The sequence below is a fragment of the Synchiropus splendidus genome, chromosome 1 (assembly GCF_027744825.2).
Source record: "Synchiropus splendidus isolate RoL2022-P1 chromosome 1, RoL_Sspl_1.0, whole genome shotgun sequence".
In the NCBI taxonomy this organism is placed as follows: Eukaryota; Metazoa; Chordata; class Actinopteri; order Syngnathiformes; family Callionymidae; genus Synchiropus; species Synchiropus splendidus.
In genome coordinates this window covers 4,142,924-4,156,485 of record NC_071334.1, presented here as the reverse complement: position 1 = coordinate 4,156,485, position 13,562 = coordinate 4,142,924, and the positions used below count along the sequence as shown (strand labels likewise).

General features: G+C 42.7%; 2 protein-coding genes across 2 annotated transcripts; both read right to left on the bottom strand.

Moving 5' to 3' along the window:
* Positions 1 to 614: 614 nt before the first annotated feature.
* Positions 615 to 8,878, bottom strand: LOC128752208 (uncharacterized). The gene is made up of 14 exons (XM_053853167.1): positions 8,707 to 8,878; positions 7,996 to 8,090; positions 7,684 to 7,731; positions 7,396 to 7,602; positions 7,134 to 7,311; positions 6,891 to 7,067; positions 5,350 to 5,390; positions 4,070 to 4,301; positions 3,376 to 3,470; positions 3,264 to 3,311; positions 2,411 to 2,617; positions 1,400 to 1,577; positions 1,163 to 1,330; positions 615 to 1,058 (listed from the first exon to the last, which is right to left on the bottom strand). Exons 1-14 carry the CDS (start codon positions 8,756 to 8,758, stop codon positions 940 to 942), a joined length of 1,845 nt encoding a protein of 614 aa, XP_053709142.1. The 5' UTR covers positions 8,759 to 8,878; the 3' UTR covers positions 615 to 939.
* A 791-nt stretch (positions 8,879 to 9,669) lies between these two features.
* Positions 9,670 to 13,138, bottom strand: LOC128752181 (serine/threonine-protein kinase pim-2-like). The gene is made up of 7 exons (XM_053853114.1): positions 13,064 to 13,138; positions 11,831 to 11,925; positions 11,714 to 11,761; positions 11,453 to 11,650; positions 10,757 to 10,934; positions 10,518 to 10,688; positions 9,670 to 10,443 (listed from the first exon to the last, which is right to left on the bottom strand). The coding sequence occupies exons 1-7, from the start codon at positions 13,095 to 13,097 to the stop codon at positions 10,310 to 10,312; spliced, it is 858 nt and encodes a 285-aa protein (XP_053709089.1). The 5' UTR covers positions 13,098 to 13,138; the 3' UTR covers positions 9,670 to 10,309.
* Between the last annotated feature and the right edge of the window lie 424 nt (positions 13,139 to 13,562).

The window sequence follows — 13,562 nt, the reverse complement described above, 5'->3', positions numbered from 1 at the left end:
ATGTCAACTCCGATTGGCCATTGAAATCCACCACAGAATCTTAAAAAACAAAAACAATGAAAGGTGACAGAAAATACTGAAAAAAAGGTTCATGATTTGATGATTTTATTAAGTCAAAAATAAAGGCTAAAAATAACATTTGTTACACTTTAAAAATTGTGGATTTCAAAAAAATCAAACAAAGAATACAATTTATATTGAAAAAAATATTATTGTTGTTGTTGTTGTTGTTGTTGTTGTTGTTGTTAATAATATTTTAGTAAATAAAATATAATAACCAAAAATGTATCTTATCTTGAATAATAATAATAATAATAATAATGAAAGTGGACTGCAAATACTGAAGATAAAATAATGATTTTATGAAATAAAAAATAAAGGCTAAACATAACATTTCTTACACTTTAAAAATTGTGGAATACAAAAAAATCAAACAAAGAATACCATTTATCTTGAAAAAATACAATAATAATAATAATAATGAAACTAGAGCAAAAATATCACAAATATATTAATGATTTTAGTAAATAAAACATAATGACTAAAAATGAATTTTATTTTGAATAATAATAATAATAATAACAATAATAATTAAAATGGAATGGAAATATTGAGTATAAAATAGTGATTTTATGAAATAAAAAAATGAAGGCTAAAAATAATATTTCTCACAATTTCAAAAAAAGTGCTGAATACAAAATACAATGTGACAAAAACAAAAACTGTAAGCAGACAGACTGAAACCGATGAGGCAGCACAAATTCTGTGCATTTTAAAAACGGCATGATTTAAAAAGTGATTCTAAAAAACAAGGCCAGGTTAAAAGAGTTGACGTCATTTGTGACCTCGTAAAACTTTGGCTAAGGTGCTATTGAGCCGATCTTCGCTGTGCTATATGGTCCAAACAGTCAGTGCGGCCAGCATTCCGTGGAACTGCGGTTATCCCTCCGACGGCTGTTCATCCACAGACTTGAGCCAGTCATGGGCTTGAAGTTGCTGCAGAGTCGCTCGCTCCTCAGGTTCGATGGCCAAACATAGTTTCAAGAAGCTGTGGCAGTCTGCAGGAGGAGAGAACTTCATGGTGAAGCTGTTACAAAATGCTGGATTGAAAGTACACTCAGGCACTGAGACATCTTCGAAACCTCGCGGCTCACCATCGTACCTGGAGGCAGCTCTTTAAAATCAATCTTGCTGTGCAGAATGGAGTTGGTGTACAGTTGGTCCCCGTGCAGCATTTGGTAGAGTATCGTTCCAAGCTGCCAAACTGTCATTGGTTCTGCCCTGTACTCCGATTTGTACCGGTACTCTGGCGGAGCAAATGCCACGGTACCTGCAGATACCAGGTTTGGATCGGACAGTTTTACTGCATGAAACTGAGAAGAGTCATAACGTGCCTTACCGGAGAAGAAGTGGTAGGGCTTCTCCTTTAGAAAAACGCCACTACCAAAGTCTATAATTCGAATTCGAGGGACCTTCGAACCAAGTTCAATGAGGATGTTTTCACACTTCAGGTCACGGTGCAGCACTCCTCTGTTGTGCATGTCGATTGCTGCATTCACCAGCTGCCTCATGAAGATCTACCAGAACCGACAGAGCAGTTGGAGATGACCAGGGTCCAAGATGTTTTTAGTCAAAGATAATACTGCTGATATCTTGATCTATGTCCAGCAGACTTCACCACGGGGGTCAGGACAAGATCTGAAGTCAGTCATCAAGCTGTGGCTCACGGGTGACCTGGTGCGACGCACTCTTGTCGACACCCTTGTGCTGGTTACAGACAAACCACAACCACCAAAGGAGTCTGAAAGCCAGCAACCATTTGGGTTCAGATCACAGGGACGGCTGCTTCCCATTTGAAGGTGGAAGTGTCCCATCAGAGCAATTTAGTCAATGACCACAAAAGCAGTTACGGCTCAGAGTCATAGGGCAAGAAAAACAAGCCCATGTCCCATCTGAAAGACAGTCCAAGTTGAGACTAACTATGTCTCGCGGGTACTTGTTTGGCTCAGGTTCTGTCCAAGCTATAGAAGATCCATGACACAAGAGCCAGAAAATCCATGGGATGGATCAACACGTCCTCTGATTGGTGCCTAATCCGAGAGAAGGTCATCTGTCAGGTTCCTCAAAGCCCAGATTGGGTGAAAGGGGAGTCTGAGAGTCTGAGGCCAGACTTGGTGTATTGTTTAGAGACTGTTGCTCCCACACAAACACAAGAAGCAGAGTTAGAAGAGGCTCAAGTTTTCACTAGTGAAAAAGGAGTGACTTCACTCGGAGAGAATTTTGGAGATAAAGTTGAGAGGTCAGACAGAGATGGGTTGGACACGTCGAGAGTGAACACATGTTGATCTTAGATAGAATTTTAGATAAGAGAAACCAAGTGACTGAGATGTGGATGAACGTAAGACGCTACCTTGGCTTTGTCTTCATTCAGACCATCTTTGTATTCCACAATGTAGTCATAGAGATCAATCGAGTTCTCCGGTCTCTCCATGATCAAGATCAACTTGTGATCAAAGTAGTACCAGTCCAAAAGTGAAACCACAGCCGTCTTCCCCAGCAGGTCCGGAGTCCCTCCAGCTTTCAGCATGATGGCTACTTCTCGAGGGGCTTTAAAAACCTGCAGCCAAAGACATACGGTACATCAGTGATGGGTAGATGAGGTATCATGAAACAGTATCGAAGGGTTGATGAAATACTGTCCAAATTTTGGCCACTAGATGGCGCTGTTGGTTTGGAAATGATGTGAGGTTTTATTGACAAAGTTGATCTAGCCCAAACATTTTGGACTTGACGGTGCCATCTGGTGGCCTCCGGAAATCAGGATGCTGTTTCATGAAACCTCATCAACCCGTCAATGCTCTTTCATGTAACCTCATCAACCCTCCAATACTGTTTCATGAAACCTCATCTACCCTTCAATACTGTGTCATGAAGCCTCATCTACCCTTCAATACTGTGTCATGAAACCTCATCCACCCTTCAATACTGTTTCATGAAACCTCCTCTACCCTTCACTACTGTGTCATGAAACCTCCTCTACCCTTCAATACTGTGTCATGAAACCTCCTCTACCCTTCAATACTGTGTCATGAAACCTCCTCTACCCTTCAATATTGTGTCATGAAACCTCATCTACCTTTCAGTACTGTGTCATGAAACCTCATCTACCCTTCCAAATGGTGTCATGAAACCTCAACTACCCTTCACTACTGTAAATCAACACCCTCACTGAGTTGCCTGAAGTACCAGTTAAGAAAACTCACGTTGTTCTCAAACGCTTTATCTTGCTCTTCTACATACTTGATGGCCACCTGCAACACAAATGTTAGGGCTGACCAGGAAATCACGCAGCTCATGTGGGTGTTACACACTCACCCGTGTACAATCTGAGATGCGGACGCCAGCGTACACAGAGCCGCTGCCTCCTTGGCCGATCTGCTGCAGCTGGTGATATTTCTTTTCAAAGTCCTCTGTAGAGGAACAACAAATGTGGAGACACGTTGTACCACATCAGGGACAGATGGCTGAAGGTGCTAAGCAGCAGGTACAAAAATCAAAATAAATTGTTAAAAAATAAAACAATAATAATAATAATATAAAGATTAAGACTGACGCTTATGGATGAAGCGTAGACAAAACATTTTTCTGGAATTTTGGAATCTATCATTTCTATTATTAGTAGTAGTAGTAGTAGTATTACAAGCTCATTATTGCTTTGCTCTTTTTTTTTTTTTACATTTTATGCCCTTTAACATGAAGTTAAAAACATTCTTACTATTTTCCTGAATTATATTATATTTTTTATTGTTAAGATCACCGCTTCCCCAAAATATGTCATATTCCCCAGAAGTGCATGACACAATATATGAAAATGAATCAATGCAACTATTGTATTTTTACAGTGGGAGTTTACAACTGCTTTCGAAATGGCATGTTGCCCCAAACCATTTCCAAATATCAATGTTCAGCTTGGTTCTCATTTTGGACAGTCGTCTTTATCATCACCGTTCTGACTGCTGGAATGACTATTTATGACTATTGCGACTCTGTAAAGATGGGAGAGCCTCACCCAGGCTGCCCCTCTGATTGAGAACCTGCTTCTCTTTCGCCTTATTGGCATCCAGATCCACTGGAGGTGACTTTTCCTCATGTTTACATTTGTTTGGCCTCCTGATGTCCTCCTCCTCAGATGAACTTTTGACGTCATTCTTTTGTTTCTCGTTGTTGCTTGTGTTCGTAGGTGGCATGTTCGCTCTCCCTTTGCTTCTCTTCATGATCGTGTTTGATGTTTGACACACAGCCTTTCAGTGGACCTTCATCATTGATGTCCAAACCCAGTGAGGAGTTGAAACTTGGAAGTCTTTCTCTTCTCCGTTCAGGCTTCTTGTTGGCTCCTCCAGTCAGAAAATTCTCTCTCGCTGGAGCTTAAAACTGAATTCCTATTCTTTTCCTCTGCAGTTCCTGAAAACCACAGCGGGGGGGTGATGATGGTCAATAAATGGTCCCGCTCGGCAGGTGATACCACTGGGAGACCCCTTTGATGTTGGAGTCATCGCTTTCAAGGCCTCCATCGGCATGAATGGAGCCGATTTGTCAGCGATGATGTGATAAAGCGCTTCCATTGAGTTACAACTTATTAGGCACGAAAGCATGACATGAACATCCTGACTGACCACACCTGTGCTGCTCCTTCACCACATCCATGAACCTCTTCATCGTCTCCTTCAAGGCAACTTGCCCCAGTCATTTGCTTCGACTTGTGATTTGCACAGCAAGCGTCACCATGGTTCACTCAGTTCCCAGACTGTGCAACCTCGTCGCATGGTTTTAGGTGCTCTGTGAGGCCACTGCCACCTGCTGTCCGACGCAGCCCCTCGCGCTCTCAACTATTTTTTCTAGTATTGTAACGAGTACGGAAGCAGGAGACTCAAATGCAGGTTGGGGATTAGGAGATGGTTATTTAATCGTGAAGAGCGGAAGGTTCTTCTGATTCCGTGGAGGAGATCCTGGACTAGTGGTTGAGGATCCAGGAATCCGGCTGTCCGTGCGGTGATGGTGCAGGAGGTGCAGGCAGTGGAGTAGGGGTTCAGGAGGTGCAGGCAGGCAGAATCTGAGGCAGAAGAGACAAACTGAAAAGACTCTGACGATGCGTTGTGCAGGCAGAGATAAATTACTAACTATCCCGCTCGAGAACCAACCATGAAGGGTTGACGAACAGGCGAGGACTGGCAGGTTGGTCCGGTCTTTATGCCGTCAGAAGATTGGAGGCAGGTGTGAATGTGACGAGGTGGGTTGGGCGGTGACGTCAGTGGAAGAGGTTGTGACAAGTATTAGATGTATTTGAAGTACAAGAGACACAATGACATTGGTAATTGACTGAGCTTCTGATTCTGGGAGTGACCAGATGGAGATATGGAACTGTTCTCTTACCTGAAGTTTGCAAGGCAGGTTTTGGTAAGAACAAACTATTTACATGTTGGTTGTCCAATAATGCCCCTTAGACTGCTCTGCAGTGAGACATGAGGTTTTGTGACACAGTACTGAAGGGTAGATGAGGTTTCATGACACAGTACCGAAGGGTAGATGAGGTTTCTTGACACAGTACGGAATGGTAAATGAGGTTTCATGGCACAGTACTAAAGGGTAGGTAAGGTTTCGTGACACAGCACTGAAGGGTAGATAAGGTTTCGGACACAGTACTGAATGGTAGATGAGGTGTCATGACACAGTATTGAAGGTTAGAGGAGGTTTCATGACACAGTACTGAAGGGTAGATGAGGTTTCATGACACAGTACTAAAGGGTAGATGAGGTTTCATGACACAGTATTGAAGGGTAAATGAGGTTTCGTGACACAGTACTGAAGGTAAATGAGGTTTCATGGCACAGTAGTGAAGGGTAGATGAGGTTTCATGACACAGTATTGCATTCACATTGACTCGGTATGAGTGCAACAGTTAAAAGCAACTTGCCCTGTTTATTTGCTTGAGACGCTATGGCAGTTTAAGAACTGAATCAAAAACAGTGCATCTTAGTTCCACATGGACAGCAAATGGCAAACTTGCTTGTAAACAATATTTGGTCCATCGGGATGGAGGTCAAGTTTTTAATTCATGTCTTTGTGGATCGGTAAATTCACATGATGAATGAGTTATTCTCAGCCATGGATTTATTGGTATCAACAGGTAGCCAGCGTTAAGTGTGTTTCACCAAAGCTTCAACAGAGCAAAACTAATTCCAGCAACAGGAAGAGGTTGTAGAGCAGCCTCACTGATCGCTTCATTCTGGCAGTAGATTTGGATTGGTTGATGGTAGGTATGGGTAGATGAGGTGTCATGAAACAGTATTGTGGGGTGGATGAAATGGCGTCCTAATATTCAGAGGCCACTCGATGGCGTTTAAAAATGATGTGAGGTTAAATTGAATTAGTTGTTCTAGTCCAAACATTTCACAGCAGGCAGCGCCAACTGGTGGCCTCTGAAAATGATGACACTGTGTCATGAAGCCTCATGAAACCTTCACCAATTGACGGTCGTATTCTGTAAATATTAACTCTATTGAGTGACTCTTCAAAAGTGCGTGTCATGTTGTTTGTATTCATTTTTCAATGCACAACTATTGTAGTTTGGCATGAAACACTGGCCTCACGATTGCTTTTCTTGTAATTTATTCAGATTCAAACCAACACAGCATCAGCTGGTTGAAGGACTCGGCAGAGGTCGAAGCCAGGCGTGGGCCCCTAGCTGCTTCAGAGTGAGACGCTCCTTCGGTTCCACAGCCAGACACGACTTCAAGAAGTCAAGACATCCTCAAATAGAGAAGAAACACTTCTGTTAAATTGTACAGTGGGTTTCAGCGTGGAACTCCTCCAAACCTTTCAAATAAAGAAGCGTATCTTACCCTGGGACAGGTCACCGAAGTGCACCATTCCCCTGATGACCATGTTTGAGAAAAGTTGGCGAGAATGCAACATCTGATAAAGCATCATTCCCAGCTGCCACACGGTCAAGGGTTCCGCTCTGTAACCTCTGTTACTGCGACACTCTGGCGGGGCAAAGCCCGCCACACCTGGAAGGCGCCAGCTATCAACATTCAAAGTCAGCTCTTATTGACTCTCATGTTGTCCATAAGCACCTGGAAATCGTAGGTAGGGACCGTCCTGCACAAATGTACCGTAGTCGAATCCGGTCACACGGAGCCGTGGACGCTGAGCCACATGTTCAATCAGTATGTTTTCACACTTGAGATCACGATGTAGGACTCCTCTGTTGTTCAGGTCGATGGCCACGTCGACCAGTTGTGTTATGAGAACCTGAAAGTGGAGATGAAGTGAGTGGAAATTCATCATTTTCTCATCCAATATGTTATTGAATCATAAGGTTCCATGAGTTGGGACCTTTGCCAGTTGCTCCTCTAGACCCTGGCTGTGCTTCAGAAGATAGGACTGAAGGTCTGTCGAGTTCTCTGGTCTCTCCATCACCAGAAGCAGCTTATGTTCAAAGTAGAACCAGTCCAACAGAGCAACAACAGTTGACCGACCCAAGGACTGCGGTGTCCCTCCAGCTGTGAGAATGACAGCCACTTGTCTGGGGGTTTCCTTGATCTGTCATTCCAGAGACACAAGGCTATGAAATGAGCTCAAGTAACACATTGGTACAAGGACGCTGATGATGAGTTAACTTACATTATTTTCATATGCCAAGTCTGGCTCTTCAATATATTTGATGGACACCTCAAACACAGGAAGAAGTGGAACAGCTTAGTTCTCATAGTAGACAACAGCGATGGGTCGATGAGGTTTCATGACACAGTGTCATGATTTTCAGAGGCCACCAGATGGCGCTGTCTGCTGTGAAATGTTTGGACTTGAACAACTGATTCAGTGAAACCTCACATCATTTGTAAACCAAGAGCGCCATCTAGTGGCCTCCGAAAATTAGGACACTGTTTCGCGATACCTCATCTCCCCATCACTAGTAGATGAGTTAATACTTACTCGTAAGCCATCTGAGATTCGGACGCCAGCGAATACAGAACCACATTTCCCTTCTCCAGTCTTTCCTAGCTGTCTGTATTTGAACTTAAAGGCAGCTGCAAGAATAACCATGAGTTGAGTTCGAACTCGTCATCATTTTGTCCGACAAAACAAGACGAAATATGTTCGTCAACGACCCTTTTTCCCAAGATGAAGACGAGATGGCACTAATGCTTTGAAGACTCTAACAAAAACTCTGTGAATGTGTGTTGTAGTTGCCGAATAAAAATGAGAGTAAAATGTTTTGCGAGAAATAAAAACGAAACAAAAACTCCATTATCTTCCAGTTACGTATTTGTTTGCTGCCCCAGTGTGGCTTCTAGAAAAGAATGACAAAATTGTTTTGACATAAACTTGACTGAAGTTGTTGGGTTTTTCACTCCTAAAGTGTGTAACTATGAGAGTGCACTCACCATGTCCTGCCACTCCATATACTACACATCAAAAATAGTCATTTATTGGATCCAAAGAACCCTCTCAAGTATTTGGTGAGTTGAAATATGTTCATGACTAAACTGTTGTTATTCCAAATATATCGTACACAGCCAGGTTGTGAACAACAAATTCAGTAAAGACGTATTCATGAAGGTCATCTAATCTGATGTAATATAATTTGCCACATGTGAGCGGTGAAGAGATGACTATCCGTTTGGATAAAAGATGCCAGCAAACCTTGATCTCTGTGGTTTTCTACCAAGTCAGCCATGGGCAACAGAGCTGTCATCTGCTGTTGTTGTTCCTTACAGAATTCATTTATGGTCACTTTCTACACAAGGAAAATGTTTCTTTCCCTCCTTTTTTTGGATTATTTTTTGGCACCCAGCGGTCTGACTTTGAGTGAGCTTTGAGACATATAACTTGTAAAGCGACAGCATATGGTTGGTGCCATTTGGAGGGTGGGCTTTGGACCGTCATAGAGCTTTCAGCGACTGCCTTTGTGATGGACAAATACACAAAGGGATTCTGAACTGTACAAACATGCAACTTAGATGTCTTTGGGTGGTCTTTGTCGGTTCCATTCTGAAACTTCAGCCATCGATTTGTATCAACTTGAAATTAAATTTAGAACCTACGGTTGTATTCATTTTGTTACAATATGAATGGTGTATTTAAATGTAATATGTTCAACACAAAACCGATACTAGCACTTTTTCTGCCTTCAGTCAAACTTCCTGAGGATATTGTTTTATGGTCAACTTTCCCCTTATTATTATTAGAAGTAGTTGTAGTAATAGTTGTAGTATAAGTTGTAGACAATGAATCAATGAAAATTTATTTCAATGCCACATCAAACAGTCACAGATTTTTCGTCATCAGCTTGAACTGAGGGATCAAAAAGGAGCAGAGGGAAGAACACTTTCACTCATTTTCTGTCCCTTTGTTGTATCCATCCATCCATCCATACATCTTCTACTCAGCTTTATCAGGCACTGCTCCCCCTTTTTTGTACTTTCCTTCTCAAACCAAGTTTTTCCGGACCGTGGATGATGCAAGGGCGGTTAGTAGTAATGAGTGGATGAGGTATCATGAAACAGTGTGTCAGGGTTGATGAAACAGTGTCCTCATTTTCAGAGGCCACTAGATGGCGCTCTTGGTTTAGAAATGACGTGAGGTTTCATTGAATGTGTTGTTGAAGTCCAAACATTTCACTTGCAGACAGTGCCATCTGGTGGCCTCTGAAAATCAGGACACTGTTTCATGAAGCCTCATCAACCCATCACTAGTGGTTAGCCATTAACAATATAGTGCTGCAGTTCTGGGATTAAATGAAGAATATTTAAGAATAGTTAAACGCTGAAACTAACCTGCACTGTACTCTTTAAGTTAGGGAGACAATGAGCATCGCGTTCAAACCAGGTGAGCATAAGCAACTGTTTCGGGTATCAGGTATATTAAAGCTTTTTTCGGTAAGGAGTAGTAGTTTGGTAGTTGTTGTTAGGAACACATTTGGTATTAAGAAACTCATTCCTTTGTTTGTTTAGGTAAAATCTAGTGAGTCTCAACAAGACACTGCAAGTACTTTATAATGATGAATTCCTGACAAATACGTTGTGAACACACATATGAATAAGTTGTTTATTTAGGGTACTAGATGTTCCCTTATCTAAAGTGTGACCCTTTTTTATGTTTCAAAGACACTGGTGAAAAGTGTCTTTCAATGGGCGTGTTTTTATCTTCAGAATGGCATCTGTAGGGTTTGGCCCACTTATTGTGTGAAAAGAGGATCAATATATATGAAGAAGACACTGTGATACTGTGATACAGCAGTCGTTCTTTAACAGTTCTGCATCTCCGTTTCAAAAACACGGGCCACTGGAGGGTTGAGCCATGGGTGAGCTTTGAGCTGTTGTAGTGTGGCACGCTTTTTCGGGTCTTTGGCGAGACACGACTTGAGGAACTCACGACACGCTGAAAGTGAACAGAAAACTGCCGTGAAAATGTCACTTCTTATGAAGCAACTTTTCGCACCTAGCTTCTCGTACCTTTCGGCAGCTTCCGGTTGATGCGTAGTATACCAGTTAGGAACAAGGACGTGTAGAGCCTGTAGCCATGCAGCATTTGGTAGAGAATCGCCCCTACTTGCCACACAGTCAACGCTTCAGCTGTGTATTCCTTTTTGCGACAGCACTCTGGGGGGCGAAATTCTTCTGTTCCTGAAGAACATAGAACAAAAATCAATATCTCCTTTCTAGCCCTCTAGAAACAGTAGCAAGAATCTTACCTACGAATTCTTGATACGGTGCCGTCTGCACTACGGTGCTACAGCCAAAGTCAATGATTCGGATTCTGGGAAACGCAGAATCAAACTGAATGAGGATGTTTTCACTTTTCAAGTCACGGTGTACGACTCCTCGACTGTGAATGTGGATCACTGCTTCCAGCAGTTGCTTGATGAGGATCTGTCGAATAGCATGAGTTTCAATGACTGCAAACAGCCAACATTTCAACATCAAACACACACGATTTAATTTCATTAAAAGTAAATGGTTTAATTTTATTTAATTTGATTCAATATAATATTGTCACTGAAAGCCTGTGTATTAATATCACATGGTTTCAGTTGAAGTACAGGGGTCTCCAAAAGGTAGCTATTCGTAATGGGTGGATGAGGCTTGACAAAACTTTGACCAGGCCACTAGATGGCACTCTTGGTTTATAAATTATGTGAGGTTTCATTGAATTACTTGGTTGTTGAGGTCCGAACATTTTACAGCAGACAGCGCCATCTGGTGGGGGGGACACTGTTTCATGAAACCTCATCTATCCGTCACTACTGTCCTGGGACTAGGGGAAAGTAAGGTAGAGGCAGAATGTGAATAAAGAGAGTGAATAAAAGCGACTCCACATCGGCCTCTTCATTGCGTAAAAGAAGTTTGAAAGCTGGAGACCCCATGTCTTGAACACCTATTCAAGTTACCTTCGCCATGTGCTTCTCCTGGCAGCTTCCAAATGAGCTGATGAAGTCATTGAGGTCCATGGAGTTCTTCGGCCTCTCCATGACCAGGATCAGTAAGTGGTCAAAGATAAACCACTCTAACAGAGACACGACCGGTGACTGCCTGACTAAGTCCGGCGTTCCCCCTGCCTGCAGCATCATGGACACTTCACCGGGAACCTGCAGCGGGTGTTGAGGAGTCATGATGGACCACAGCCGAGAAGCATTTATGATCTTACTCACGTCATTTTCACAGCCCTTGTTGGCCCGTTTAATGAACTTGATCGCCACCTATGCCATGTAAAAACAAGTGTGATATTGGGGGAAAAGTGGATTATCAAGACAAAATGTAACTCTTGCCTGCAAGCTATCAGCAATGCGGACACCAGCATACACAGTGCTACATCCTCCCTTTCCAATCTTCCTCAGATGGTGATATTTCTTACTGAAGTTGTCTGATGGAAACAGGCGTTATGAACAGCGGTACATATTGGTCATGTAAACTACTCTCAGTCAGAAGTTATATTCCATCTTTGTACTACTTTTTTTTTAGAAAGTTGGCTCAGGTAGCTCAGATCTACGATCAACGTCTTGTGCAGGCCAACAGTGATGGAGAAGGTTCCAAGGCCATATCACAGCAGTGTGATGTCCCTGTGTCAACCGTCCAGAGCATCATCAGCGACACCTCGGTTGGGGTGGCAGGAGGCATATGGTGTCCCCCAGACTTCTCAGGAAAATCTGTCGAGAGGTCAATAACAACAACCAAGGCCCTTCTACCATCGAACGGGTCTTGAATAGAGAAGGTCTCCTCAAGAAGAAACATCTGGAGGCTGGTCTGTGCGGGATCTTGCTTCAAGTGACAAAGGCCAGAGGAGCCTCCAGATGTTTCGGCCTCCAGATGGTTCCTACGACCATGGAGACCTTCTCAGCGCAAGACCAAGCTCAAGTTTCATGGTTGAGCGAGGTACCTTCGTCCTTGCCTCGCTTGGTTGGTGTCCAGGACTAGATTTTCCTGGCAAGTCTGGGGGACACCTTACGCTTCATGTCCTGCCCTTGGAGGGGTTCAACAGTGTTCTTGTGCTGGTGGATGGTGCCGTGGACTGTTGACACACGGACATCACACTGCTTTGATATGGCCTTGGAATCTTCTCCTTCACTGTCGGACTGCACAAGACGTTGACACAGACCCTCACAAGCTTCTTCTTCTTGGCCATAAAAATCATAACGTGAGAAGGACCGGAACATTTTCCCTCCATTTACAGTGGAAGTGAAAAGATTTTGATCATTACTTAACAATTGGCCAATAAAAAATAGTTTATTCCATGTGAACATGAGATAACTACAGAAAACAAAATATTACATGAGATTTTGCCAGGCGTATGAATAATTCTGAACATGGGTGAAAATCCACTTTTGGCCACATATGTACATCAGACACACAGGAATGTTCAGTACGATCGATTTTGTAAGAATCTACAAGACAATGCCTTTTTTATGGGGCTGAGTTTATATGTATATTCATGTGAAACTAAATTCAGCCATTTTAAAATGGTACTTGTCTGAATTCCCCTCTCCTCCTTTAGATCTACATACCTGGGGTGTTTTCTAGTATAAATGTAGAAGCCATCGTTTAATGTTGGTCTTCATTTTATTTGTTTCAGTTTATTATCTAAAGGCGTTCGTCTCATGACGGCAATGGTGCGTTTATTTTGAACCGAATGAAAGCGCAGGTTGTCCATGATGTGTTGTCATCGATGATGTCATAAAGTTCTCTGAGTTTTCATCTGCTGGCATTAAAGCCTGAACACGTGAGATGAGATGTTCTAGGGATGTATCCATTTTCCTCTTTGTCTTTGGACATTGTAATGTCTGGTGTTGCCCCAGTGGTTCAGCCTTTACTACCTGAACTGGCACAGGTGCCTCAAGTAGTTGGCTGCGGCTCACAGTCGGACGCTGTGTTGTCAGTGGTTGGAACCCAACGGCTGTTTCCATCCTCATCTCTCTCACATACAAAGTCTGTATAGATCATAATAGCGGACATGAGTGAAAATAAACGCGCATGAGAACAGTTGCTCAAGCTCAATCGCCTCAT

Bases quoted from the DNA above. Each gene is read 5' to 3' on its own strand.
- LOC128752208 (XM_053853167.1), bottom strand. From the start codon at position 8,758: ATGACAGCTCTGTTGCCCATGGCTGACTTGGTAGAAAACCACAGAGAT. The intron at 7,312-7,395 runs GTCCCAACTCAT...CTCCACTTTCAG, and splicing joins TAGAGGAGCAACTGGCAAAG to GTTCTCATAACACAACTGGT. The intron at 1,578-2,410 runs GTAGCGTCTTAC...CGGTTCTGGTAG, and splicing joins TGAATGAAGACAAAGCCAAG to ATCTTCATGAGGCAGCTGGT.
- LOC128752181 (XM_053853114.1), bottom strand. From the start codon at position 13,097: ATGGCTTCTACATTTATACTAGAAAACACCCCAG. The intron at 11,926-13,063 runs GTATGTAGATCT...TGTTTCCATCAG, and splicing joins TATACTAGAAAACACCCCAG to ACAACTTCAGTAAGAAATAT. The intron at 11,651-11,713 runs GTGAGTAAGATC...CACCCGCTGCAG, and splicing joins ACAAGGGCTGTGAAAATGAC to GTTCCCGGTGAAGTGTCCAT.